At 36.4% G+C, this 27,546-nt stretch overlaps 1 protein-coding gene across 2 annotated transcripts in view; it reads right to left on the bottom strand.

Moving 5' to 3' along the window:
* EML5 (EMAP like 5) overlaps positions 1-27,099 on the bottom strand; it is a 94,038-nt gene extending 66,939 nt beyond the window's left edge. For both annotated transcript variants that reach the window (XM_042870104.1, XM_042870114.1), the window contains exons 1-5: positions 26,903-27,099; positions 10,413-10,572; positions 8,069-8,167; positions 7,485-7,553; positions 5,682-5,867 (exon numbers count right to left, since the gene is read on the bottom strand). In XM_042870104.1, coding sequence (XP_042726038.1) covers positions 5,682-5,867; positions 7,485-7,553; positions 8,069-8,167; positions 10,413-10,572; positions 26,903-27,099 — 711 coding nt within the window. The remainder of the gene's footprint in view (positions 1-5,681; positions 5,868-7,484; positions 7,554-8,068; positions 8,168-10,412; positions 10,573-26,902) is intronic.
* Between the last annotated feature and the right edge of the window lie 447 nt (positions 27,100-27,546).

The following is a 27,546-nucleotide window of genomic DNA, read 5'->3' on the forward strand; positions in this document are numbered from 1 at the left end:
CTGGAACCCTTTCCTATTACACTCTTTCACAGTTGTTGAAAATTGTACAAAAATACACAATTAATAAAAGTTTTAGACACAAAAAAGAAAATTAAGAGCTTAATTCTTAAAAGAATTCTTCCAAATTCTTGGAAGTTGTGAAGGAACTAGAAAGAACTTAGATTCTGATTTTTGAAAACTTAACTAACCAATTTTTGCTTGTTTCTATTCAAGGTACATAAGAAATATTCAAAATTACATTAACTCATTTGAGGGCTTAACAGATATTTATGTACTGTCAGAAACTGAGATGCTTTGCAAAATGAGAGCTTAAACTCAGGAGAAATTTAATGCTTTAGTTCTGTACATACAGAATTCAACCAAACTAAAGCAGTTCAAGCCTAAGATAGGTTTGCAAGCCCCCAACTTTTTTTTTGTCATAAATCAAATAATTAAATACACTTGTACAAAAATCAGTAGAAGGATTTCCACCAACCTCCTTTAGGCTTGGTTCTGGGCCTTTGTTGCTATTAGTTACTTCTAATGTAGGCAAACGTATGTCTGGGATTTATTATTTATTTTTACACATTTTTAGACATGGAAGATTGATTCCTAATCTTAAGTTTAGAATGCAAATACAATAAAAACTGTGATAATTTCCAGGTACTCATGACTATTCTTTGCTACCAAGCTGTGTTTTATTCTCCAATCATATCTAAAGAAAATACCTGAATGCTCTGTAATGAAGTATGGAATCTGTTTGTTCCTTTGGTGTTGAGTAACAAGGATTTAATTGTTTCAAGAGTTGAGAAACATAAAAAATAAAAAACTTTCTCAGCTTTCACAAGGTGAGTATTGTTTGCTAAAGTTTAAAACAACAATCAAGACTGAAAACTAGGGTGACAGAAGTCCATTTTTTTGACACGTAACGCCCATCCTCAGAATACTGACTTTTAAGGGAATCCACATTTTCAGAAGTAATATGTGCCCAAACAGACATATAGTACAATTTTTAAGTCATAAGCAGATTAGAAGGCTAACTCCCATATCTCTAATGTTCTGCAAATCCTCTTTCTGTTTCTTTGGGAGCCTAAAGATTTTACAAAATCAACTCCTACTCCATTTATTTCTGTATGTGACTGTTTGTTTTACTGCATTAACCTTTTAGCATTATTGAGTAAACATAAGGCTGAAGGAATTCTGGCCTTTTTTTTAAACCATATGATGAAAGTTGCTGAAGTTTTTGCATATTTAAATAGTTTAGAGCTCTTTTTGGAATGCAATCTTGATAATAGAATTATTCTCTTTTCTCTAATTAACTCCTTCAAAAATCCATAGTTTAATTAGTCCATACTGAAAAACAAGAAGCAGACACTTGGCAATGTGGGAAGCAGGCTGAATGTTCTGAAGATAAAATCTAGTGGATCCAGGATTAATCTGTTTTCCATTTCATAGAATATCCTTATCTTCAGAAGGACATACTGGTTGTCAAGGAGATTTGGCAGATGTGCTCAATCAATCTCTTGCAATGCAACAGGACATCCTCATTTCAGTGTAAGTGCCACTGGGATAAGAGATGAAAACAACAACAAAAGTCCATTATGGGGACTCTAAGTATCTGATGGAGGAAGCTGAGTTTAGCTACTCTTCATTTAATTTTTAGGCCCACATTTAAGTGGGAAAAGATAGATTATTCTCAGAGCTTGGCCAGTCATTGTGCTTTCACTAAATCTTCCCTTTTAGGAAAAGTAAAGTTTGCTAATTCAAAACATCTTCGAAGTCTTCAAGATTCTCTCAATTCTTCAGTTTGTAATTGTTATGAACATAATTTAGTTCTTGATCCCTCAATCTGTAGTTGTTATGAACATAATTTAGTTTTTGATGGTCAGTGGTCTTTCATCAGTAATGAGAGGCAAACTGACTTTGTTTGTTCCAAGTGAATAATACGAGCAAGAAACACTGATTGTGCTCCTGACTCAAAACAAAATATGTAGATCAAATTATCCCATCTTGAAAGTTAGTAAATTTGCCATACGGATCATCTTTTTCTGCTACGGAGTTTTCATTATGCTTCTTAATGAATGGGAAAATTTTGGAAAGAACTCAAATTAATCAGCAGTTCTCTCAAAATGCAAAATATTTCCTATTGTTTCAGCATAACCAGCTGGTATCACATCTGTGTTCCCTTAAACTGGAAAAGAGAATTAAATGAGAGCAAATAAAGAAATCCCCAGACAGACCAGAACTTGAAAAAACAGAGAAGTACAAGAATTTAACAAAGATGGCCTATACTGTGTATTTTCCTAGTGCTTCTATCCATGAAATTTAAAATAGTGAAGTAGCCTCTTGTTGCTTGGTACTTCCACACCTGTCTCGTCTCCTGTGGACAGAAATCAATTGCTAATTTGTCCAAATGCAGTCTACTAGTAAAACTAGTGCAGTGAATTTTCTAACTATGCAATTCCTGAAACATGTGACTGTAGCTAGCTGTAATTAGGACCAAGCATTCACATGGAAAACAGGCAATTAGAACAAGCAATCACATGGAAACTTCAAGTATGCTCAGAAAACAATTTACTTCTTCTGAACAATATGGAGAACAGAAAAATTTTGCCAGTATGGTAAACAATCCAGCACTTTCTTTTTAACCCCAAACGTAGTTCAGGATACATATGCTAACATATAAAGCCATGTCTATAATGGGCATTTATTCTAAGACTTTCCCATGTATGCAGCGCAGTAAATGGTTGTATTGTAAATATTTAAAGTTGATGTCAATATGTTGTAAGTGGAGAGCAACTATTCTGAAATGTAATCTTCTTATGTCACAGATTACCCATAAAATAGTTCAAAAATGGGCATATTACTATAAAAAATAAAATGAATTGTATATATGCCTTTCACTGCCTATAAGTGGACTACTGCTTTTCAAATTCACAACAAGGCTAAACAATAGGGAAAAACTTCTGCATGACTTAATGTGTTGGTAAATGATACTGGCTTAAAACCATTCATTTAAGTTCATTATATTGTTTCCATCTATATTTAATTAGTGTTCAACCAACTGACATAGGCGTGCAATAGTTCTAACAGGGTGCCTGTTATTTAACCTCAAGTCTGTTATTTAACCTCAGTTTCTGACATCAATCCACACAACTTTAATGTGTACCTCTGAAAGACTATCTCAAAATAAATTATTCAGCTGCTGAGAAAGCATCTTATGTACATTTGCAATTCAAGGCAAAACATAGCATATAACAATCTTCAAAGCATTCAGTGTTTTTAAACAAGCATATTTTCTTTTAATGCATGAGTAAAACCTTGTGTCTGTTTCAGGTACTTAATAATCACAGGCTACTTTGAATTTAGAACCTGTAAAGTGAATAAAATAAATAGCAAATTCTATAGTCTGTTGTTTGCACTGGCACAGCCATGTAACATTGGATAAAAGATTATTTTTTTAAACAGTATACATGGTTAACATTCCAGAATCAGACGCACTGCATGCCTGTAACACCACAACAGTGCCAATAAATTTTCATATATTTTCATGCCGCCTTGTTTCCTTTCTCCTTTTTGAGACTTTCTCCATTGGTTTTATTATTAATAAGTGATTGGCAAAACTATAGTTCCACAAATTCCCACTGTGATCGAATGTTTCCTAAACATACATTCTATGCCTGTACTCTTCCCTTCTGCTCATTTTCATCTTTTCCTACCTTCCACTCCTACTTCTATGTTCAGTGAACTCTGCAGTCCTTTTCCAACAAATTTTCCAGTCATCCAAACATGCTATTTGGTTTAACCTTTTTGATTCCTCATCAAACTCAGATAGGAATCTACCAGAAACTCTTCTTTCCTCTGTCTATAGTTCTTAGTAATGCTGTAACACAAAATGGATAATCTGGCTTAGCAGTGAACTCAATTTTGCTTGCTAGTGCTAAAGTTGTTCTTTATTTCCTCTGTTGCCTATACTAAAACACACTGAACAGCTGTTCAAATAACTTTTGAACTAAGCTAAATGTAACAAAAGCAGTCAAACTTTGAGAAATACTTGTTTGCTACATTAATACAGACCACTGCCAGCCAGATGGACAGCGTCTCCACATCACTAATGTGCTTTAGAAATTCTTCTGTATTCTTCTGTAGCTGAGATACCTACCCTTTTTCTTGTAACACAGAATACATGGTATTCAAGTAGATAATGACACACTTTCTTTGAATAAATTTTCAGTCTAATTCAAGCCCAGTGAGAAGTAATGATAAGGCATGATAAACAGGCATGCAGGGATGACAATTCCAACACTAGCACTATGAATGCAAATTTATACTGATTCCTTACTATGCTCAAACTGTGCTTTTAACAATATACACCCACAACAAATGATACCATTTACACATGCATTCTCTTCTAAAAGAATGGACAAGTAGGACATGACTTATAAAATCAGGTACAAAATAACTGTATATAATGATTATAGTTTAGTATGACTGAAGAAGCACTCTTATTCCAAGCTTTTATATTTTGCACTTACTATAATCTGACAATCTTATCCTTTTAACTAATATTTTATTGAAAAATAATATTTCGTTTTGTTGGAAAGTAAATTTCTGGAAAATATTTTTTTCTTGTATTGGTGTGATTTTTAGTGACTGTAATATCCTGTAAAAATGAATTCCAAAACCACAAACGAGTGAACCTACTTAATTTTCAGTATGGCAAACTACAACTCCAATGAGCCTAAAGGACACAGCCAAAAATAGAAAGTTAGATAAGACCTACTCCAAGGTCACTTGAGCTCAGTCCACTGACTCTAATGAAGATAAAGAGAACAGCATTTCAAATTTGATCTTGTGTTCAACAAAAAATGGATGCAGTGTAACAGAGCAACAAGCTCTAACAATCCTGTATTCATCAGTTGGGTCATTACATGTTTCCCACACTTAAATTCTTCATAATTACACTTTTATTCATAAACACATAGACCATCATATTATACAGCTGTCTGACTAAGTAGTCCAATCTCTCCTATAAGTTAGTTCAACAAGGTGCAACCCATTCCCTACGGTACATTTCTCAGCCATCACTGAACACATTATCAACTCATTATTAATTGACAGCAACCTTTTTCACATATATAACATTCACCATTTTTGTCCCCTCTATTCTACCTAACCAAATTATAAAGAATGATTTTAATACTTCAATTGCACGATAAGCATATGTGCCAACAAACTAGGTAAGCATACAGGCTTATGCAGTCCATACAATCAATGGACTCTAGAGAGCTACCAGATAATTAGCCAGTAGGACTCAATTCACAGAATGACAGCACAGCTAACGTTGGACAGAAACTCTGGAGACCACCTAGCCGTGCTCAAAGGAGAGTTAGCTAACAGCAAGTGCCCAGGGCTTTGTCCAGTTGTGCTTAAATTATCTCCAAGGGAGAGAGATGCATATGGAGAATCCACAACCTCTCTGGGTACTTGTTTCTTTTTTTCAATGCCCACTGCCTTACCACAGGAGTGCAGGCTATCTGGACTTGGATAAATCAGACATCCACAAAAAATTAGATTATTTATTATCAGTCTTTATCACTGGAATTGTTTAAGAACACAGACCAGGTGATCTTGCACTGCCCTTTTCGGCTCTCTGGAAATCTATTTAGCATTTTACGTTAATTTAGAAGAGATATACTTACAGCATGTGCTCCCTGTATTGTTCTTACAAGGTTGATTCCTTTCCATACATAAATATCACCATTCAATGCACCGGAATACGTCACTTCATCTCTTGCACAAGCTAGGCACAATATAGTTTGAAGATCACCAGTTTTGCCAAAAACACCACGTTTTGGTGTCAGTGAATTGCCACACAAGCTCCAGAACTGCAAGACAAAGCCATTCAGAGAGACAGATGTTTGCTAATCTCCTATACTTTAACATGTTCATTTGAGAGAGAAGTACTTCACCTCCTCATTACATACATTTGCCTATGTACTTGTCCTACTTTTCACTGCTTAACTTTAACCAAAGCAAACAGGGTCAATGCTTATGTTGTTGTCTTAGATGTAACTGCACAAATTAAATAAATAGGAAGGTAACATATTAAAAAAAAATCCTTAATAATTCCTTAGTAATTCCTTAGTAGCAATTTATTTGAAATTGTCTATTTAACTTGATTTTGTGAGGTGATGACGGAATAATGAAGATGAAGAATAAATAATTACAGATATAAAAAAATAACACGAAGAAGGAACAATTTAAGAAAAACAGACATCATCAGTAAAAATCTCTTTCCTGATCCAAATGCCTCTAAATCATTAGGGCTAAGATTTTTATTTAAAGAAGTACTATCAATTATTTTCAAAATACACCTCTCCCTCCCACCTGCAAAAAAGAGCTTTTCTTATCTAAATGGATGGATTTTGACATGACAAAGCCCCTTTAAATATACTAACTCTCAGCTGGCAAATACTATCTTACTATCATCATAGTGTTGCTTTTAGATCTTGAAACAGAAAAAAAGTAATTATTAATTCAGTTCATGGAGACTTGATTGATTTAATAAACACTATGCTCAAAGGTATATGCAATCTAGCCAACCATTAATATATATTAATCTCAATTTCATGGTATAAAAATAAGAAAATCAACATTATTTTCGTTCTCACCATAGGAACCTACAGTTAAGAGCAATGCAGAACTTTGAAGCTGCCATCTACTGCTGTTATGTGGTAACACAGTTATCAGTGCATGCTATAAGAGACTGACTTTCTTTAGGAAATGTATCTGATGACAGTCAAGCATTCATAATCTTACTGACACAAGTATGGAAAAGAAGCTTTTTTCCTGCATGACAATTGGAACACACATCAAATAAAGTAAGAGAGTTTCTATGAAATACTCTGCTTGAAAAATATACAGAACGCCAATTTACAAATCCTGTTAACAGGCAAAGAGCATTGAAAACAACAAAAGTAGCAACAGCTACTTTTACAGAGAAAAAAGAATAAAAAGAAAGATAAAGAATTTTTCCTCTCTCTTTCCACTGTATTTTCACATTTTCTGAAAGTCTGAGAAATGACTGTTAAACATGTTTCAGCTCTGCAGTGTAACAATTCATCAATTGTTTAAATCGGAAATTTGAGTACCTGGACTCACTGTAAGCATGTGTTCTTTGCCTTACACTGCTTGGGATTTCAAATAGTATTTTAGAGGACCTAAATTCTAAATTACAACACAATCATCACATAATGACAAATCTTATACTCTACTTTTATCTTTTATTCTACTTTTTTGTCTGCCTGACCATGAACTCTTTTGAGCAGGAATGGTCAGTTTTCCACTGTATATTTTGTAAAATGTCCAGTGTAGTCATGTGCGATGCATGATAGCAATCCCTGAGCAGTAGATTCCTCTTAGATATATACTGCTGTTAGATTCCATTTTTGCCTTATTTTACAAAGTATAAGTATTTCATGAAGTAAGATTCATTTCATTACCTTGATGTGCTTTACACCACAGCTGACGAGTTTGTTTGGCTGGTACAAATCCCAAGAAATATCAAATATCTGCATTAAAAATAAAAATAATAAAGCAGCAGACCACAAGAATGTCAGCAGAGATGGTCTTTTTAGCACAGGACAGTGAAAACAGTAAAAACCTTGTACCAAATCAACAGATAATCTAAAATGCTTTAAATAGAATGACTTCTTCATCCCTTCATTCAACACTGAAGTTGCACGTTTTTTCTATTTTCTATTTCCCCCTCCATGAAAAGAAACAACAAAAAGATTAATTTATGAAAATCTAAGAGACTAGAAAAATCTAAGAGATTACCTTCAGTTTGACTTTTCATATTGGGATTTGTGTCTAAAAAGTGCCTTACTTTCGCACTTCCCATGCACACTCACAGTCTCAACAAAGTATTCACAAAATAAATAAGCTACATATTTTATTTACATTTATTTGTTATACACAGAATAACGGTTGGAAAAGACCTCTGAGATAATCTAGTCCAACATCTTAATCCAAATCCAAACTTCATGTAATTTCATTGACACTCAAATTATTGAGCTGTACTTACTCTGTCTGTATGACCAGGAGCCATTGATAACAATTTTCCTTTTCTCCAGTCCCAAACACAAACTGTGTTTTTTGAATCCAAACCAACTGAGACCAACCGCTAAAAGTAACCAAAATAAATGAATAAAGATAACTCAGTGCATTAATTAAGGCTAGAGTCACCACTAAGTTGAATAAGAAACAATATCTTCACTTTGATACAGAAAAAAATTAAAGATATACCATCTCATTCAAAAGCTTTGTCTGATCAGTTACTTTTCCAAGAAATTATAGAAAAATAAAAGCTTAAGAACTACACCTTGCAGCCTGGATCATCTTCAGCTCTAAGAACACTTTGCACAGATCTCTTGACACACATCACTGACCATATTAGTTTACAGCCCAATTCTACCACACTTGTTAGGCAAGTTACTTTTTTCTCTAAAATCTTTTCGTTGAGAGTTTGTAACAGTACTGAAGACGAGACAAAATGAACCTTGGTGATTCTGGTTATTGTTTTTATTTTTAAAGGAACCGAAATCTTTTTCTTCAGTTTATTCAGGTACTGTGACATCTTGATAAAAAGATAAAATCTTAGCAAATCTTTTGGACGAGTTTTTCTCAAGCAAATACTTACACTCAAAAGAAATTTAATTTCAATTTTTTTATGCAGATCATAAAATTGAGTTTGTAACAAGCAAAAACAAACAATAAAGGTAAGAAAAATTTTTACAAAAACAGAAAGCTATTTCCAATAACATTATTTCTTTAGTATCAGTAAGGCTCCAAAACCATGGGAATAAAAAGAAAGAAAAGAAAACGTTAAATACAAGTGATCTTCAAGCTCCTTAGTTATTAATGCAAACTTCAATTTTTCAGATACTCTGAAGTCCATCTTTTCAATTCTATCTTTAAAAATGTTTTTGAAAGGAACAACAGTTTCAGTTCCAGCTATCCTTCCATAAAGGTCAATTCCAGCCCAACTGCACAAGAAGTATGAAAGTAAACTAGCTCTGTAATTGATATTCATCAATCCCCTGCAAAATCTGATGATTGTCCTACATTGGTTGATAGTTTTATTTTTCAAAGAGTGATCAAATGGTGCTTCCAGTTCTAGAAAATCTTGCTACCAGCCAGTACTCCTCCACAATGGAGAGCACAGATGAGAATCAAAATACTTGTGATCTTGCAGAAGAATTTATTGTAGAGAAAACTGAACTTATCTCTACACTACAGAAATTGAAGAGCAATCATGGTTTTAACTGAGACAGTTGCATCAGTGTTAGACAGCTAATGAAGAATGCCTTCCTAAGATATCCAGACAAGATGGAGTGGAGTGTCTACGCTGTCCAACAAAAGTATAAAAACTAGACAACTTCTGTCCATCTACTCATTTTTGGCAACTGGTGATGTCCACTATTGTGACAGTGAGCATTTAAGACTGGTAACAGGAATCATGTTTTAAATGTGATTCATCAGTATATTACAATTGCTACAAATGCTTATGTTGTGATTTCAGTACCTTTCTGTGTATCATTCCACTAAATCAAAATATCATACAGGGTCCAATATATAAAATAATTAAACTTGCTATCAACAGTAAATGCTACTTGTGAGGAGTATCTAGAAGAACCTCATCAGAGAGAACTGCTCTCTGACAATTCTAGATTTAAAAGGACAGTTAAGATGTAAACAAACTTATTTTTCATATGGAAATGTTTCTACAGGGAGACAATTCTGGAGATGCAGATCTCAAAAAGAGCTCTAACCAGCTTCCAAATGCCAGAAAAAAGGTGATCATATGGAAACACTGAGAAAAGCAGACAGTCTAAATTCTGACAATTTATGGCTTTAAACATAAAAATCAGTTTTCAGTGCACCCAGAACAGATCACAGATCTACATTCAAATTTCCATTATGTACATAGGGAATACATGATTGCATTCTAAGAAAGGGTTAGGGAACATCAACAAAACAATCTAGTACTAAACTTTTGATCTCAAATTATTAACAATGCTCAAGTTAGAAAGTGACAACTTCACACTGACAAGAATAACAAAGAGAAAAGACATCAATGTCAACCAGAAACATTGTTGTAGAAAGACACTGATCTAGAAAGCTGTAAATAGTGAGAAATAAAAATGATAGGACCTGTAGATCACTCTGAAAAAAACCTCAAAGCCTCCCTATAATAATTTCAATACGTTTTTATAGAAAAAAAATTACAACTAGGCTCCCCTCTATGTTCAGTAGAGCACCACCTGTTGTCATCTTAATAAGGATAGGCACTGGTCTCTCCAACAACAAAAGAGCTCTCATAGATGCAGTTTCTTAGAGTGTTTGGAAAAAAAACAAAAATTACATACCTGACCATCTAAATCAAAAGCCAAGCAAGCTATACCATGCGTGTGAACGTCCTTCAGAACAGATACAGTTTGCACAGTGTACGAGTCCCATACGCAGATATATGGTTCCTTTCCAACTTGACCTGTTGCCACCAACACACGTTCAGGATGCAAAGCAAGGCTGCCAATAAAAAAAAATAAAAAATATTTCTGCATAAAATTTCTACATTTGCCTAGTTGGTTGCATTAATATTTTTCCATAAAAATGATTTCACAATATTTTGTCATTAGTAATAATAGATACTAAATAATTTTGTTCCAGATGCCACAATTTATTAGTTAATTTATTGGACTTTATTAAAGTCCATGGCACCACCTTTTTTCAATTTGATCCTTCAAGGATTTCTCCAATTAAACTAATTGCAGAAGTTACTAATCTTCTGCTCTAAAATTTTCACGTTATTAAATTCAGTCAAATTTTCATATACTAAAAAGTACCTCTTTTCCCTTTCACCACCTTTCTTAATAATTGAAAACACAAAGGAAAAGACAAAAAAGTTAGCATTACTCTGTCAACACATCTATCATCAATGGAGAAATATGCATACCTAGAACTATTCAATTCTGCATACTCTTTGATTTTTTTTTTATTTTTTTAACAGGAGAAGATTGAATAGAATTCTTAAGATATTTCTCAAATGATTGTACACCAAAGTCAAATCTGAAACTAGACGTTATGACCAGAATAAACTTCAGGTGACTAAACTGAAACAGAACAGTCGGGAATAGCTCACTTTGAATAACTGTTAACTTTTCATATTGCCAACAGTGCAGAGAATTTGTTTAAAGTTCAGAATCTTCCAAAGTCTACACAGCATCCTCATAACTGTGTTGTCAAATGAGGGATCATGAAAGCATGATAGTCAGCAAGATTGTTTTGCGTTTTGCTTATGAAAGCAGGCTGCAGGGGAGGATGTGACATCTGTTGATTTATATTTCATTTTTTAAAAGTAAGAACATACTTCAATAGAAAATCATCTGCACTACTAGATGAGATTCTACACAGTCTAGACAGAGCAGGCCAAAGTGAGCTGAAAAATATCCTACATTAGTCAGGAAGATATACTGTCAAAAGTCAGCTATTTAAATTGGTTAAAAATTTTCCTCCCCCTACTGACTAATCAGAGAAACATTTCTTGGAGACCACTAGAGAGAATCACTCAAAACATATGTTTTTATTTTCTCAAAATTACATGTAAAAGAGAAAGGTTAAGCACATTGCTCAAGTAAGTATGATCTTACATCTGAACTTTTATTTTGATAAATGAAGTTCAAAGGGTGGAGGCAAGGGAAGCCTATATATGTATCAGAAATAGCCAGGATAGAGTTTATAAGGAAATGATCAGAAGGCTGAATTCTGAAGACATGTACATTTCCTGTGCATAAACAGACCAAGAGACAACAGTGTTAGAAGCCTCTTAATATTCATGAGGTCACGCTGCCCCACACACTATTCTTTTGTATTTTTTCTATTTTAATATAGCATTCCGGATAGTTGCCACTGCTCAAAAAATTCCACAAGCACAACACTAAGCGACAGGAACCCTTCAATCTTCAGAGTTCCCACAAAAGGTGGAAAGACTGTGGACTCTGAAACATTTCTGTGGGAATTCTTCCTACTAGCTATTCTGCATTATCCTCAGTACTAGGATCAGGGAACCAACATTTCTCAATTTGCTTCTCTTCTAGTACACAGCTACTCCTCTTTGCTTCCTTCTTTATTTGATAAAGCAACTTCATAATTAAAAAGCAATGCAGAAAGGAACGGGCAAGCAAAACTTATCACATTTCACTTCAGTTCTGCCACCTAATCCTGATCAACACCTGCACAACTCCCAGAACACACTCAGGCAGATGGTGCATATGTGGGGAAATAGAAAGAGCATCTGGAGGGCGAGAAAATGTTGCATATGAAATGATCTAATTTTTCCAAAGACACCAAGAAGAGGGCGAGAATAAGACCAGATGGACAATAAAGAAATTTGAGAGGGGATAGAAGTGAAGACTAAGTAAGAAAAAAAAGAGAGAAACTAAGAGAATAAAAATACAGTAGTCTTGTGACTGACTCATGAAACCTGACGTCAGGACTTTTCAACCCTATACTTAGCACTGCTATTAACACATCATGCAAGTGAATCACTGGAACACAAATACGAGAAGGGATGATCAGACTGGGGTCCCCATTCCACAACTGCAATTTTGATAGAACCTCTTTGTTCAAAAAACACTCAAGAGTCGCTCTGAGTACAGACACACATGCACAAACAGCCCTATGTAGAGTTCTGGATCTGAAATTCAGAGTTCTGATCAAAGCAGAGAGATTAGACCTGAGTTTAAAGAGATCTCAAGGTCCTTACCATATCTTTTTTTGGATTATGAGTGATTGAACAATCCTTGCAGACATAGCAATAAATACCAAATATATCATACCTTGGCATAGCCTCGCAATGAATTGCATTGATGCAATTAACAAATTCAGGAACATTCATTATTAAGAATTAATAATTAAGAATTAATATTAAAAATTGCTAATCAACAAATTGTTTACAACTTACTACTCCAGAAAGAAAAAATATAGGTAGAACAGGTAAGGCATAAATATAAATCTCTGCTACCTAATGACTATTTCACTCATGGATATGATGTAGTTAACAGGAAAAAGCAATGAGCAAGTTCTCTGTGGATATCCCCAGTGGAGATCTCCAAGACACCTCTACAGAGGTGCCCAATTACACCACTCCTGCTACTGAAGTAGTTGTTTTCTATTCATCAGACAGCCCTCAAGAAAAGGCAGAAAACTTCTTGGGTTTGGCTCTTAAGACAGCTGCCAAAGCTGCGGGTATAGGTTCAACAGACTTCAGTACCTTGACTTCTCACAAAGGATTTTCTTGGGGATTTTTTTGTTTCTCTTCTCTCCCTCAGAGGTGTAGGAGAATGCTTAGTGCAAATGAGAAGCTCTGCAATCAAAAGGAAAGAAGTCACATTCCTTTTACCATCTTGATAACAAAAGCTGAGATAACCTCTCCAGGTTAAACTGCGACTTGCATCTTGCCTACACAGATAAACTGTAAAAGTCTGCCTGATATCTTCTGTTTTCATACAGGGATGACTAAGCTGATGAATATCACTGCTTGTCCAAAAAAAGAAACAAATATTCTGAACAAAGTAAGTTATTCAGGCCTTCCTGCTTATCTCTGGCCTTTCTGACTTGGATTTTCCAGAACAGACATTAGTGTCAACACAGTATTCAATCAAACTATCCTAAGGAGAATGTTAAAAAGTCAAATGCAATCATGAAATAAAGCAGGAATCAGGCTAACAAACTGCTTACTCAAATAAATTTTGAAATTCACTTTAACATTTGATACATCCAAGAAGAGCTAAGAAGTAGAAAATCCAAAATGTGCCTGTCACTGTTGTTATACATCCAAATAGCCAGATCTGTTGAGAACAGTGATGCCTGCTACAACAGGACAGAGTTCCACTGATATATCTGACTGACGTCAGAGATATTTTCTAGATCATTTTCTAGATAGATATTCAAAGCACACTGAAGTACAGTATTACAGTTTTAAAAGTATAGTGAAGATACACATCAATGCACTCAAGCTCCTCTTTTATAGTTTAAACAAAAGGTCATTTCTCACCTCAGCACTCCCCACCATTTTTAGCAGATCCATACACTGTATAATACTAACATTAGATCAAAGTGTTAATTATTAATGACAGAGTCTTGAAGAAACGTATAGAATCTCGATACTATGCCTGTCTGGGATGACAGCAAAGACATAGATGTGACCCTTCAGTGTGTATGAGGTTTGTAGAGGCAAAGGATCTTGAAGGAGAATAATCCCCAACAACTTTATTATAAAACAAATCAAGATTTTTTCCTCTTGTTTCATGCTGGGCATTAGCAAGCATTGATTAATACAGACAAGCCGCAGACAAGGATACAATATTAAAGATGATGTTTCCTTAGCAACAATATTGCATGAAAATCCAAGAGTATATTCACATGACTACATCTAAGCTTCATAAAACTAGGGCACCAGTAGAAAAGAATGCTGCAGTAAAATAACAGCATCTCAGATATCTATTAAAGAAAAGTTAATTTCAAGTGTGAAATTGTTTCTACAAGTAAATAGAGAAAAATATTTTCATCATACATTTCAAGACCTTTTACATATAGTTGTGGATATTCTCTTAATAGCTGCCACTTACCCACATTTCCTCAGAAAGTATGACAGGACTACAAATCATTTATGTCATACTGCTGAAGCCATTATAGCAGGAATAGATGTAAGCAGCAAACATTTGTCATCAAAGTTGACAGAGATCAAATCTGGACAGGACTATTTCCCATAAGAAAAACAACTGTGAAGCATCATTCCTAGGTCTGTTACATATTTGTTATCAGAGCACCAGCAGTGTCATAAATAGCTTTTAGAAGATTCCTTAAATTGTACAAGCATACAGCTTCAAAATAAGAGTCTGTACTGAGGACAGGAATACAAAGCAGATGGAAAGACTAAAACTGTATACTGATTATTCCCAGCTGCAAAAAGTAGTACAGAAAAGCATCTATTTCATAGGAAATGCTCATCCCACATTGATGCTGGGTTGCCATTTATAGGCTCAACTAAATATTAATACACTTTGTGGTGGAACCAACAATACATTTCCTTTATCTAAAGGCTTGTTTATAAGCAACTTATGAAATCTGACAAAAACCTTTAGCTCTTTATCTGCTCCAAAACACAGCGGAAAAGAACAAAAAGACAAGATGATCTTCGGAGAGTTAGAGAATGAGTGTAGTAACACTGATGCAAAGTTTCCAAGCAAAAAGATAGAAAAACTGAGGAAAAAGATTCTTCGAACTAACTGCCAGTTCCTGCAGATGCCTGCAGGCATTACTCCCATTACAGTGCTACAGAAAATAAAGCCACCTCTTCTGGAATTTGCCACCTCTACATCTCACTTCATGTCCATAAACACAAAATGAGCCAGGGCATCACTTAAAGTTGGGAGAACACTTAAAATGAATTAGTTATACGAACTAATCCATCTGGGAAAGAGCCCAGAATGCTCTGAAGAAAGTACTTGAAATTCTCATTTTGCTTTCTGTCTTGTTAGCCACTTAAACAACAGCACAGATACACAACAGTTAAGCAGTTATCTAAAACAAACAAAAAGACAACAGGAATCAGAAGCATAAAGGAACAGGAAAGCATGGGTAAATGCAATACTGAAAGAATTCCAAGGTCAATGTGCATTTGATAGACAATAAAAACTGTTGCATATCTGGACTCGCTAACATCATTACTGAAAAATACTACAAAAGAGAAGACAGATAAGCAGCATTCATGAGAAATACTTTCAAGACAATGCAAGCATTCTGCTCTACAATTATGTTTATCTCAAGCCTAATGATGCAGTTGTGTATTCCCAATAAGGTAATAAAGTACACTAATTATCAAAAGCACATGTTGTAACCTGCAAACATAAAATCATAGTTATTTATAAATGAACTCAGCACTGAATAATGTTTCATAGGTTATTCATTTTTATGTCATTAATTTCTATGTTGGAAAAGCAGCAATGGATAGTGTTAAGTAAAAAAGAAACATGTAAATAAAAATGCATCTAAAAGTGCAACCTTGATCTAAAAACAAACACAAAAAAAACCCACATCAAATATTTACCAGTTCTTCAGTTTTTTAAATGTTATTTCTTTAAGTATTGTATAAGAAAAATTTAACTTAAAATGTCATGTTCACCACCGGAAATCCCCAGGCAATCTTGAGATGCTGTCAGATGCCTTGTCTCTACCTATGATAAAGCACCATTCACCTTGCTTGCTCTTGTGGAGGGATTATAAGCAGGGAACAAGGATTAACACAGTTCTAAATGTCAGGAGCAGGTTCGTAGAGTTGTCAGCTAACCAAAACAGAATTAATCCACTCCTTCGGCTTGCATCCTGCCTTGTTAAAATGGAGACATACAGGGGTATGTGTGTATATGCATCATGTTTGCCCACATCTACACCACAGTGATATTGCCATTTATTTATTATTAAAATGTTACCCTAGAATTCAGAAAATTGAAGGGGTGCTATTTTTATAACATTAGATCCAAACAGATTTAGTCATAAAAATGTACTATATAAGTAAAGCAAAGCTAAGTAGTACAATTTCTTTTCTGCCTAGTCTTTTAAAGCATCATTGTAAGACTGTGTACCATATCCACAAGCTTCATTCTCCAATTCCAATAAAGAAATAACACAATACTCAATCTGGACTATATTCAATCATGAGCTGGACATGAGAGCACAATGACTTTACGAGAACTATGGGCACTATCTCAAAACTACATTTTAGCCTTACTGTTAGGTCTGGTCCTTTCCTTCAATTTTGTTTGTTATTTTTTCGTTTAATTACTCACCTGAATTGAACTTTTTATTGACATATGCTTGCATGTCACATATCTAATTCAATACACCCTTGTATAAAGACCAGGAAAGTTCAAATTGCAATCTATCCTATTCCACAGTAATAGTGGAAATACTTCCCTGAATATAACCTGTCATAGATCTGGCTAAACCACCAGCAGAAGTATCGCATGTGGTACCTATGAAGTCAATTATTTTGTTTAAAATGACATTATTCTCTCCAAAATTTGAGCACTTATCTCTTTAGACATGTCCCTCCTGTTTCTACGGGGCCAGAGAAAATCTCAAGTAAGTCTGCCAATTTGAAATAAAGTTTAAATATTGTTCACAGAAGAAATACAGTGCAGTCTATGTTTGTTGTGTAGTGAATGCCATCACCAACCAAGTTATCTTCACTGAGATGTATTTAGGCAAATTCAATGCTGTAAACATCAGCTTTGTACATACCTAGCAAACACTAGCAACACTAAGTACACTAGTACACTAAGTAACACTAAGTACTAGTACACTAGCAAACTGACTAATCCTCTCTAATTAATACTGCTCATGAATTAACCAATGCATTCTTCATTTGTTTTAACTATTCCATCAGTATTGCTTTAGAGCAAATAAACCTCTTCCCACCCATTCAAATCCTGGTTCAGTATTCTTTTTTTTTCTTACACTATGATTTCCAAATGTCATCACAACAATAATATAAAGCGTGTATAAAAATTATCCAAGTTGCCTATAAAAGGAAAGTTCATTCAACACTTTTAAAAAATAACATTTTAAAACTCCTCAAATTATCTGGCAAAGATGACTGCATGAATATTTAAGCAATATAAACTTGGACGTCATTGTTAGGATAGGAGTTAAAGCAGCACATTTCTTGACCAAAATGTGTGGAAGTATGTTTATAAAGTAAAAGAATCAGACCATCTGGGTATACAGATACAGACCTTTACCCATCCTGCCTGCAGACCAATAGCTACTATAACTAAGAATTCCCATGAAAATGTTGGAAGATCAAGCACAGACATGAAATTCAGGAAAACTGGCTGGAAGGATTGTCCTCTGAGTCTTCTGAAATATTATCTGTATACTCAGCACTTTGATAGGAGGTTGGGCATCAGGCACCATCTTACAGACCCTATTTGCATGAAAAGGAGTCTACCAGGAAGACTTTCAACAGCTTTGAGGACTTCCAATGAACAGACAGTCTTTTTCAGCTAGGCCAAGGAAAGTCACTCATCAGAACAGATCTGAAATTTCTGTGAAGATTTAATAACACAGGTATTCTTAGCAGCTAAAATACCAAAGGGAAAAAAAAAGACTTTTCTAACAGAAATGGTCAAAGATTTTGCCTTAAATGTAGCAGAGAAACAGAATGTCATCTATCAAAAAAACAACAGAAGTATCAGGATGTGGTCCTCGAAAGACCTATTTTCTTCAACTTTACAAGCAGAAGATGTCTTAAGTCTGATTTTCTCAAAGCAGATATGGGCTACTAACAAATACCACAATTTGTCCTATCCCTTACTAATACTGAAATCACTTTTGCTATTTTCGTGATCAAACAGTAAACTGAAGCAGAAAGATAAAAGCTCGAAATGAAAGTAAAGGTAGTCAACACTAAAGAAGTTCCATGGATTTATTATCAGATAGTACAAATTGGAATTCTTGGTGATTTCTATCTTCTGCAATATGTGACCAATGGATTTAATAAAACCTAGCCTAAAAATTCAGTCTTTGGCTACAAATTGTTATGGCGATCTTGCTTCTGATTCTGAGCTTCTTGGTGTAAATCAAGCAATTCAATCTAAAGAGACACTACCCTTCAAAATACTTGTAGTAGCTGCAACAATACTACAAACAGTAACACTGGAAAGTTTTTTTTAGCCACTAGAGTAACCAGAGGAATCTGAGATCTAACATAAGGAAGTTTCACGTACCTGTAACAGAAGTTACACACACCTGTAACATTCCATCATTTCCCTAATGTTCCAAAGGAAATTCAGTCTAAAGCAGATGCATTCATAACAGAATCTCACTGTGTTGAAAATCTTGACTAATCATTTTGAAGAGAATTTGATAGGATCTATCTTGAGCATTCATCTCTACTATTAAGATAGCCTGGGGAACTTTTTCACTTTGCCACATAAATTAGAAGAAAATTAAAATTATAAAGTTCCTTCAATTTACTTCAAGTGCTAAGAGGTATTTTATTTACCACATGAAAGTAGCAAAATCAACAGATTATTTCAAGTCAAATAACTACTGTATGAGTGAAAAAATCACTGATATTACTGTAACAGCATTATAAATCTATATGTAGCTTACGAAAAGATTTCTAAATTACAACTAAGCATGTGATTGATCCTTAACAATACAGACTAGACGGCCTTGCCATTCTTCTGAGCAGTACCCTACTTAATTTCCTCGATACCAGATAAAAGTGCTGTATTAAATAAAAAGCTTAATCCTGTGAGTGATATCGTAATAATATCAAAAATCAAGTAAACTGTATTTTGAATTAAAAAAACAACAAAAGCAAACATTGAAATGCTACATAATGCAAAACTAAGTTCTCCATACTCAACTGCAAAACTAGATTTTATTTTCTATGGTTTTGGGATATTATATAATTGTCACTTTTTTGTTTCAAGCTATGTATACTTTAAAAAAAAAGCAACACAAGTTATTATAATAATCACAATAAAATCTAAACTCTGTGATGAAAAAAAAAAAGAACTCAACTTTTAAAGCTGAAGTTTATTTCATTGTCTTAACTGAAGCTTTAAGCTTTGAATAAAACCCAAACATTTTACTTCAGACTATTCCCTCAGAAGAATTATTTTATTCAAACACATTAAGCTGCTGTCTGTCACCATGTACACACATGTGAACACAATAATAAGAGAACTTGATAATGCCTTTATGAAATCAGCCAGGTACATAATCTACTTTCCAATCTATACTAAGAGGATAACTAAGAAATTAAATATTCAAAAAGTAGGTAAGCAGAAATATAATCGCTTCAATTGCAGTTTGGAAAAATGAAGAAAAAAAAAATTGGGCAGAGCTCAAAATTTCTGCATCCAATTTTTAAACACTGCTAATGATCAAACTAAGCTTTTAGTTTTCTATTCTTCCATGACATGCAGTCCTAGAGCCTGCCTAAATTTCTTTTCTGTTGTTGCTTCAGTTCTGAAATAAATAGCCAACTACCAATTCAAGAAAAGAATTTCCTACACCAAGATGTTTCCTCATTTAAGAATTGACCTGATCTGACCCTGCTTGTGAGTGCTGACAGAATCAGATCAGAAGGTGATGTGACTGCTGGCTATGAAAAGCACGATGCATGAAGACAGGCTTGCAAGCCTGTAGTTCCTTACTGTGTAGATCTACTTTAATCAACTTCTGGTATCCTTTAGATGTTCATTTTTGGCTGGATTTTTTTTTTTTTTTTATATTTGTATTTATGCAGTTTTAACTAGAAAAAGTAAAGTTTTTTTAATGATAGGCAGGCAAATTCTAGTCCCATTCAAAAATGAACAGTAAATGCTTTATTCTGCACTTCCAAAATACTTTCAATACATCAGATTAATACACGCAACTGATACTTAAAAAAATAAATGCACAAAGCTCTTAGCAAAAACAAACAAGCAAACGACTTGTACCAAAGGTTCAACAATTACCACTTCACACAACATCTGCTACTCTGGTACAGCCCATGCATTCTCACACAGATCTAGAACTACTCAGAAAACTTGTTTTTCTCAAGAAAAAAAAAAAAAAGAAAAAAAAAAACAACAGAGATCATTCTCTCTTCTCCCTCGCCTTCAATTGTTTAAGATATGAACACAAAACTTCCCTCCAGACTTACACACACCTGATAGTCTGAGCGCACTTAATACAAGCAGCTGGACAGAGCTTAACCTGGGTCTTCAGCACGAAATGAAGCGGTCATCAGAGTGGCTATCTTACTGTCATGGCAATCACATCTGCTGTAAGAAGTACCATTCTGACTGATAAGACAGTCAAAAGATACTCAAGCAAGAAGCTCACAGAAGAACTGATTAGTATAATTATGACATAGTTTAAGTCCCATTAAGTCAGGAGCTCTTTTATGGAGGGAAATAAATTTATTATGCCCTTGAAGAATATCTGGAGATGACAAAGTAAGTGTGGATGAATTTCCCCTTAGTATGAACAGAAAAAGCATGGAACCATATAAGCTTAAGAATAAGCTAAGAAAAAGGCTTGATATTTAAGGTGAGAATATAAACTTTCTGGGAAGAAAAAAAAAAAACCAAACAGTCCCTCAAAAGACTGTATTCAAAAGGGAAAATGCCATATTGACAAAGCAGTGCACTGCCTTTGTGAATTAACCTATTTAAGCAATTTGAGTTACTGTGATGGAATTGCATGCATTACATGATTTTACCACTTCACTGCATTCCAGGTGCAGCTGAGTAGAATCAAAGGATCACCTCTCCTTGCCTACTGGCAACGCTTTGCCTAACGCAGCCAAGTATAACGTTAGGCTTCTTAGCAGCAAGAGCACTTTGCTGACTTACTTATGTTCAAACTTGGTGTCCATCAGGAATCCCAGCTCCTTTTTATGCAAAGCTGCTTTACAGCCAATCAGTCCCAAGCACACATTGGTGCACAGAGCTATTCCCACCGTGGCCTTTCTTTGGCATTTCAGAACAAGACTGGGTTACCGAGACTATCCTCAATTATGTACACATTTCATAGGTCTCCTGTAACATAAGCAACATTTTGAGGTGTTTTTGTGTGAAAAACATTTCAGATTTGAGGCATAACTGCAATATGGATTTTACTCCTGTTTTCTTCCAGCAGTGTTATTTGAGGAACCAAAGAGGGATGACTGGGCTACGATTGCTGAAATAACTTGGGTGTTTGCATTTCCACAAATAAGTATATAAACAACAGGCTTCCGTTCTAAAAAGTTAGATGTGGATTGTTTACAGTTCAGTGGTATCCAAAGGATTTTTCACCAGAACAAGCTAAAGCATGTTTTTCCTCTATCACATTAGTAATGCAAAAGAAAAGGTCACAGATGTAATGGGTTATTAACAAACATCTTCTGATGTGGCAACTGTGGCAATTCATTCAATTAGACTCCCTGGTGTGTGAAAAAACAAAGCTAATTGTGAAATTTCTAGCAAAAATTCATAATCTTCTGCCAAAACAAATGACAGACTTCCATATGATAAAATTTTGTAGCCATACATCATTTTCACTGTTTAACATTTATGCATAATTGTCATCTGGAGCTAGATCCATTATACACTACTCATTCTAAGCAAAAACAAGACAATAAAGCTGACTATAAAAATGCCCTAACTTTAAATTATTTGAATTTGTAACTGATGTTTTTAAGAACTAGGATGGATCTTGCAGATCAAACTACTGGAGGATTGGAAATGAAGGAAATAGAATAACTTCTTACTATGTTATTCCCTCTACTAGCAGTTATCCCTGTCCATGGCAGAGGTGTTAGAACTAGATGATCTTTACAGATCCTTCCAACCCAAACCATTATATGACTTTGTGACACATTGTTATGAAACCTCCTGTTTGTCTCTTTTTCATAGAAAGCAAATTTTCTTTTTTCTTAGGGTTTTCCCATGATATGCATCAAATGAGAATGGAGCAAACAGAGGCAGAATGACAGGGTAAAAAGAAGTGGTGGGAATATTCAGCATTTTCAGAAAAATCCAATAGGTATTTATCAAGAGCATTAACAAAAAGAGGATGAGAAAAAGACCAGAGGCATTATTCAGAAGTAAACATGACTAATCATTGCACCGCTGAATTTCTGTCTACAATCTACCACTGAGATGTATGAAGGAAGCCTGGACTTGCCTCTGGGAGAGCATTTAGTGGTAGCAGATTCAAAAAAGCTGCTGACAAGAGTCTATCAACTTCTTAGATACTGACGTTTGGACAAACTTTGATAGTGCAACAGTTGGTAGAAAAAAATCTCCTTCAAACTGGGTTGGTGGGCAGTACTAACACCAGGGAGCAGACATGATTGCAGCGCTTTTGATTTCCGCAACTGCAGAAATGCTGATGCTAGAAAGAAAAAAAAGCACATTATTCTGCCTGGTATACAAGAGGAACATCACAGAATTGCAAGCAGGATAATCTCTTGTAGAGTGAGCCAAATTCTGACATATAAGAAGATGACAGAGTGCCCAGATAAAGTGCCCAGAAAGACCACATTTCAGAGCGGATGAAGTTTTGTTTACTTCTTGTTCTCTGGGAAACAGAGTCCAAAACAATTCATACATAGTTCACAGCAACAGAAATAAGCACTGGTATGATCTCAGGATTTGGTTTTCCTTTTAACTAGAACCCTCGATTTCAGATAAAAAGTTGGCTCCTAGTAAAATTCCAATATTCCAAAGCTCACAAAAAAGTCACGGGGCAGTAAATAAAAATTTAAAAATAAATAAAGGAATAAAGGAAAAACCAATCTATAAGTTCACTTGGAGCATGCAAGTTGCACTGATAAATAGCAAAGGCCAATAGACAGACATGTAAAAAGGTGGGCGAGTCCAGAATTTTGAGTATTCATAACTTCCCTCAGAGGAAGTACAGAAAAACACTTTAGCAGTCTCAGAAAAACAAGGAGCCTCAACATGAGCTTCAGTTTACATTATGCCCCACAGACGCATTTTCTGAAATCTTTATATAGATCAGGACTGAATATGATCTCTCTACAGTCTTTCAGATAAGACAATCTCATGCATCTCTAAGCAACTAAAATTATGAAAAAAGAACAAATAAAAGACCTAATGTGAAGTTATCAAGACATTGTTTCTCTCTCCTCAACTGTGAAGCACTCAAAAATATAACTCAGAATCTACTTTTGCAATTTATTAAATCCTACACTTTGAATCAGTACCCTTGCAGTGATAATTCACATGTTTTTACCAAATGAGCATCTCCTACATACAAACAGCCCAGGTTGGATCTCATCTTCTGCAAACACAATGGACATTCACCAAGTTATGCAGCTGGCATCAGACAACACTACTGTGTTAAGTTAGCTGAGATTTCATCTACATCTATTCCCCTCACATAAAATGCCTTCAAAAGCAAAAAACAAACAAACAAAAAACAACCTAATTTGACAGCATTCCCAAAAGTACTTCCACAGCTAAGTGGCATTTTACACAAGCACCCATATACAGAGAGGATCTCAACTGAAAAAAAAATGCACTGATGCACAAAAAAAGCGATAGAATTACAAGTAAAAACACGATATTCTCCATCCTCCAAAACAGTGGGTTGATTTCTCGAAAGTAATTCACAGAAGAGATTAAAAAATAAAACCATAATAAAAAAATTACCAGAAAGCAAGATAGGTCCCTTTAGAAATAGATTAAAGCTGAATAACTGAAATTGTTCAATAATTAAAAAAAAAAAAGCCTACTGGAACAAAACCAAAAGACCAATAGAAGAAACCCTAAGTGACCCTAACTACTCTCTTCTAAACAAAGGATCATTCAATACAACTAAGATACAAAATACTGAACTCTCCTCTTTTCAGTACTCACAGTTACACTGAGGCTTGGGGTGGAATTGTGATTAAAATTGAGGTAAGACTGGAAATAAATTTAACATTTAATTGTGTTTAAAAAAAAAAATCTTACAGTGAATTTATAGTTTTTTGTCTAATAAAAAGATGTAAAACTCCTCAGCAGACAAAAGCCAAAGTAACTGCTAGTGCTAGAAAGAAAATTCTCAACAGGAAAATATTCTTTATCTGTCCATTCATCCAATACTACTGTCTATTATTAAAGATAAAGAGCTGGTCTCTGACTTAAGAATTCCAATTCCTCTCTTCCTGACTGCTACTTAAAATTAAAATGTCATTCAAAGCATGCTAACGATGCAGAAGTTTTCATAATGAGAAGTACTAATAATATCACCATGTAGCATGCAACCTATACTGCTTAGTCTTGTACTGCTTCTAACTACAGAGCTGTGCTCTGTATTTTGATTCTTTAAATACATAAGTTTTTCAGGTATCACACCTGCTTTCACAAATGAGATTCCATGCAAAAAGACAATCAGTCCTGTAGCTGCTTTTCCTGAACTATCACAAACGTCTCAGCATTCAGGAGGTACTTGCTGAACAAGTTTAAACACAATACATTAATTTTTTTTTATACAAAATAAGCCAGTTTAAAGAATACTAATTACTGCATTATATAATCCCACTTTTGCCCCTCGTTTTCTCACACTTTTTTAAATTAATGCTTTAATTTTCTATGATTTTCTTTTTTTTAAATTGAGAATCTGTTTTGGTATCCAAGTTTAGTCAAGAAAAACATTTGATGATTACATTTGGCACCATGCTGCTTTTCAAAAAAGACAGAAGTGAAATACTAATCAATGCAAGTCTAATCTTACCATTAGAAACAGCCACATGGCTCTAAACAGAGAATGTTTTCTTAAGCATACTAACACTTATACTTAAGAAACATGCAAAATTCTAACTGTGTAAAGTTGAAATGCTTCAAAATATTTAATATTATTTTCTCTCAACATTAGTACAAGTCAAAGCAGGAGTAACTCCAGCATGCCAGATCACGCTTCCATCCCATAAAAAGAAACCTCATAAAGTCATTGTTGTTATTCTTACGGGATGCTCTGCTGAAACAGTTACACAGAAGCAGTCATGGATACACAGCATTAAAATGTTCACTATTTCATACTGTAGCCAGTAATCAGCCACTGCTTCCTTAGCTGGACAGTAAGTTGTAGATCTGTATTTCCTCCAGCACAACATAAGAAGCGGATAAGGCACCATTAAAGAAATACCTCCTACTGGTTGCAGGTGAGAATGCTAAAGCATTAAAAGACATAACAGTGATTCAAACTTCCGATTCAATACTCAACATTTCAAGCAGAGCAATTTACGACGGTACACCGTCTAATTTTTTCATTAGATTTCCAGCACCATGGACAAATACACTACAGGCAGGACAGCCTTGAAAGCGGCGCTCAGAGCCATGTTTAAAAGTCTTGAAAACTCTTCATGCAGATTTAACTACAGAAAAAAAGTGGCCGTTACAGACAAGTTTTCCAATGCAGATAAAGCAATGGATGAAAGACACGTGTGCTCTGCTCTCTGCACTCCTTACCTGTTACTCATGAGTAACACATACAGAAGACATGAATCGGAGCACTAACTATCAAAAAACACCCAAATGTGCTCTGAATGACAAAACTGGTTGCAGCTCTTACCCAAAAAGGAAAAGCCATGATATGGGAATTTAAAATCCATCCGCAATGACACCTACTGGAGAGGGCTGATGCCTCAGACTCACATCTGCCCTTCACACTCCTCACGCTCTCTCACCGATCTCACAGCACCACCAAGCACACAAAAGCACCCCTGGGCGAAAGCACACTTAAGAAACAGCAGCAGCAGATTTCCTCTCCAACATTAGCTTTCAGTTACATATTTTTATGAACTTCAGCACACTGTAACTCTGACTGCAAGAGAATTCCCGATCTGTACAAGCCTCGATTCTGCAGGGAAGGCTGCTCTCTCTCTCGAGATTACCCCAAAAGTTGCACGAGTTGCAGGCAGGCCGCTAATCCCGCAGGCATCCACCGCCTGCCAGCAGCGAGCCAGCGGTCCGCTGCCGCAGATTAACCTCCCCCACAGCGCGCGGCGGGGAGCGCACGAGGCTTCCGCTTCTCCTCCCGCCGGCACCCAGCGGGGCCCTCCCGACGCCCGGGGGCCCGCACAACTTTTGGTCCGGCTCCGGGACGCAGCGAGGCACGACCCAGGTCCGCGAGCCGCCGCCGGGCCGTGCCCGCCGAGCGCCGGGGCAGCGTCTCACCGCGCCGCCCGTCCTTCAGCCGCCTCCATCCGCGCCCCGACGGACGCGGGAGGAGACGGGCGAGGGAGGACGCGCGGAGCCACGGGGCAGCCGGAAGATGGGGCCGGCGCCCGCGGCGGCGGTACCTGATGATGTCGTCCTGGTGCCCCAGGTAGAATTTCTGCCGGTGCTCCCGGGGGCTGTAGACCACGCCAACCCCAGCCACGAAGTAGACGATCTCCTTGGCGGCCGTGTAGTAGAGGTTGTTGCGGCACTGGTGACCCCGGTAACCGTAGACCCACTCCAGCCGCAGGTGGCAGCTCGGCGCGCTCCGGTCAGCCATGTCCTCCCGCCCCCGCCACCCAGGTACGGCTCTCTCCCGCCGGAGACCCCGTGGGAAGGGGGAGACGGCTCGGTCGGCCGCCCCCTCCTCTCGGCTCGCCGTCCGCCGCGCTAATCCCTGCCCGCCGACATGAATGCCCGCCGCCGCCGCTCTCCGCCGCCGCCGCCTCACAGAGGGCGCCGCCGACCGAGCCCGCCTCGCCGCCTCGCGCCGCCAGACATGGCTGCACTGAGACACCGCCCGGGACGCGGAGCGAGGGCGCGGCGCGTCGCCGCTCCGGCCCCCCCCCTTCCCCGCGTCCAGGCCTGCGCCTGCGCCGTAGGCAGCGCCGTCAGGCGGCCGGGCGGCCTGCGCGGCAGGAGGCGGGAATAGGCGCGCAGAGCTGCGGGGAAGCGGCGGAGGTGGCGCGCTGAGCGGCTACCAGGGCGAAGGGAAGGAGACGACTCG

This window comes from Lagopus leucura, unplaced genomic scaffold (assembly GCF_019238085.1).
Source record: "Lagopus leucura isolate 7727_CA_CO unplaced genomic scaffold, USGS_WTPT01 Super-Scaffold_1, whole genome shotgun sequence".
Lineage (NCBI taxonomy): Eukaryota > Metazoa > Chordata > Aves > Galliformes > Phasianidae > Lagopus > Lagopus leucura.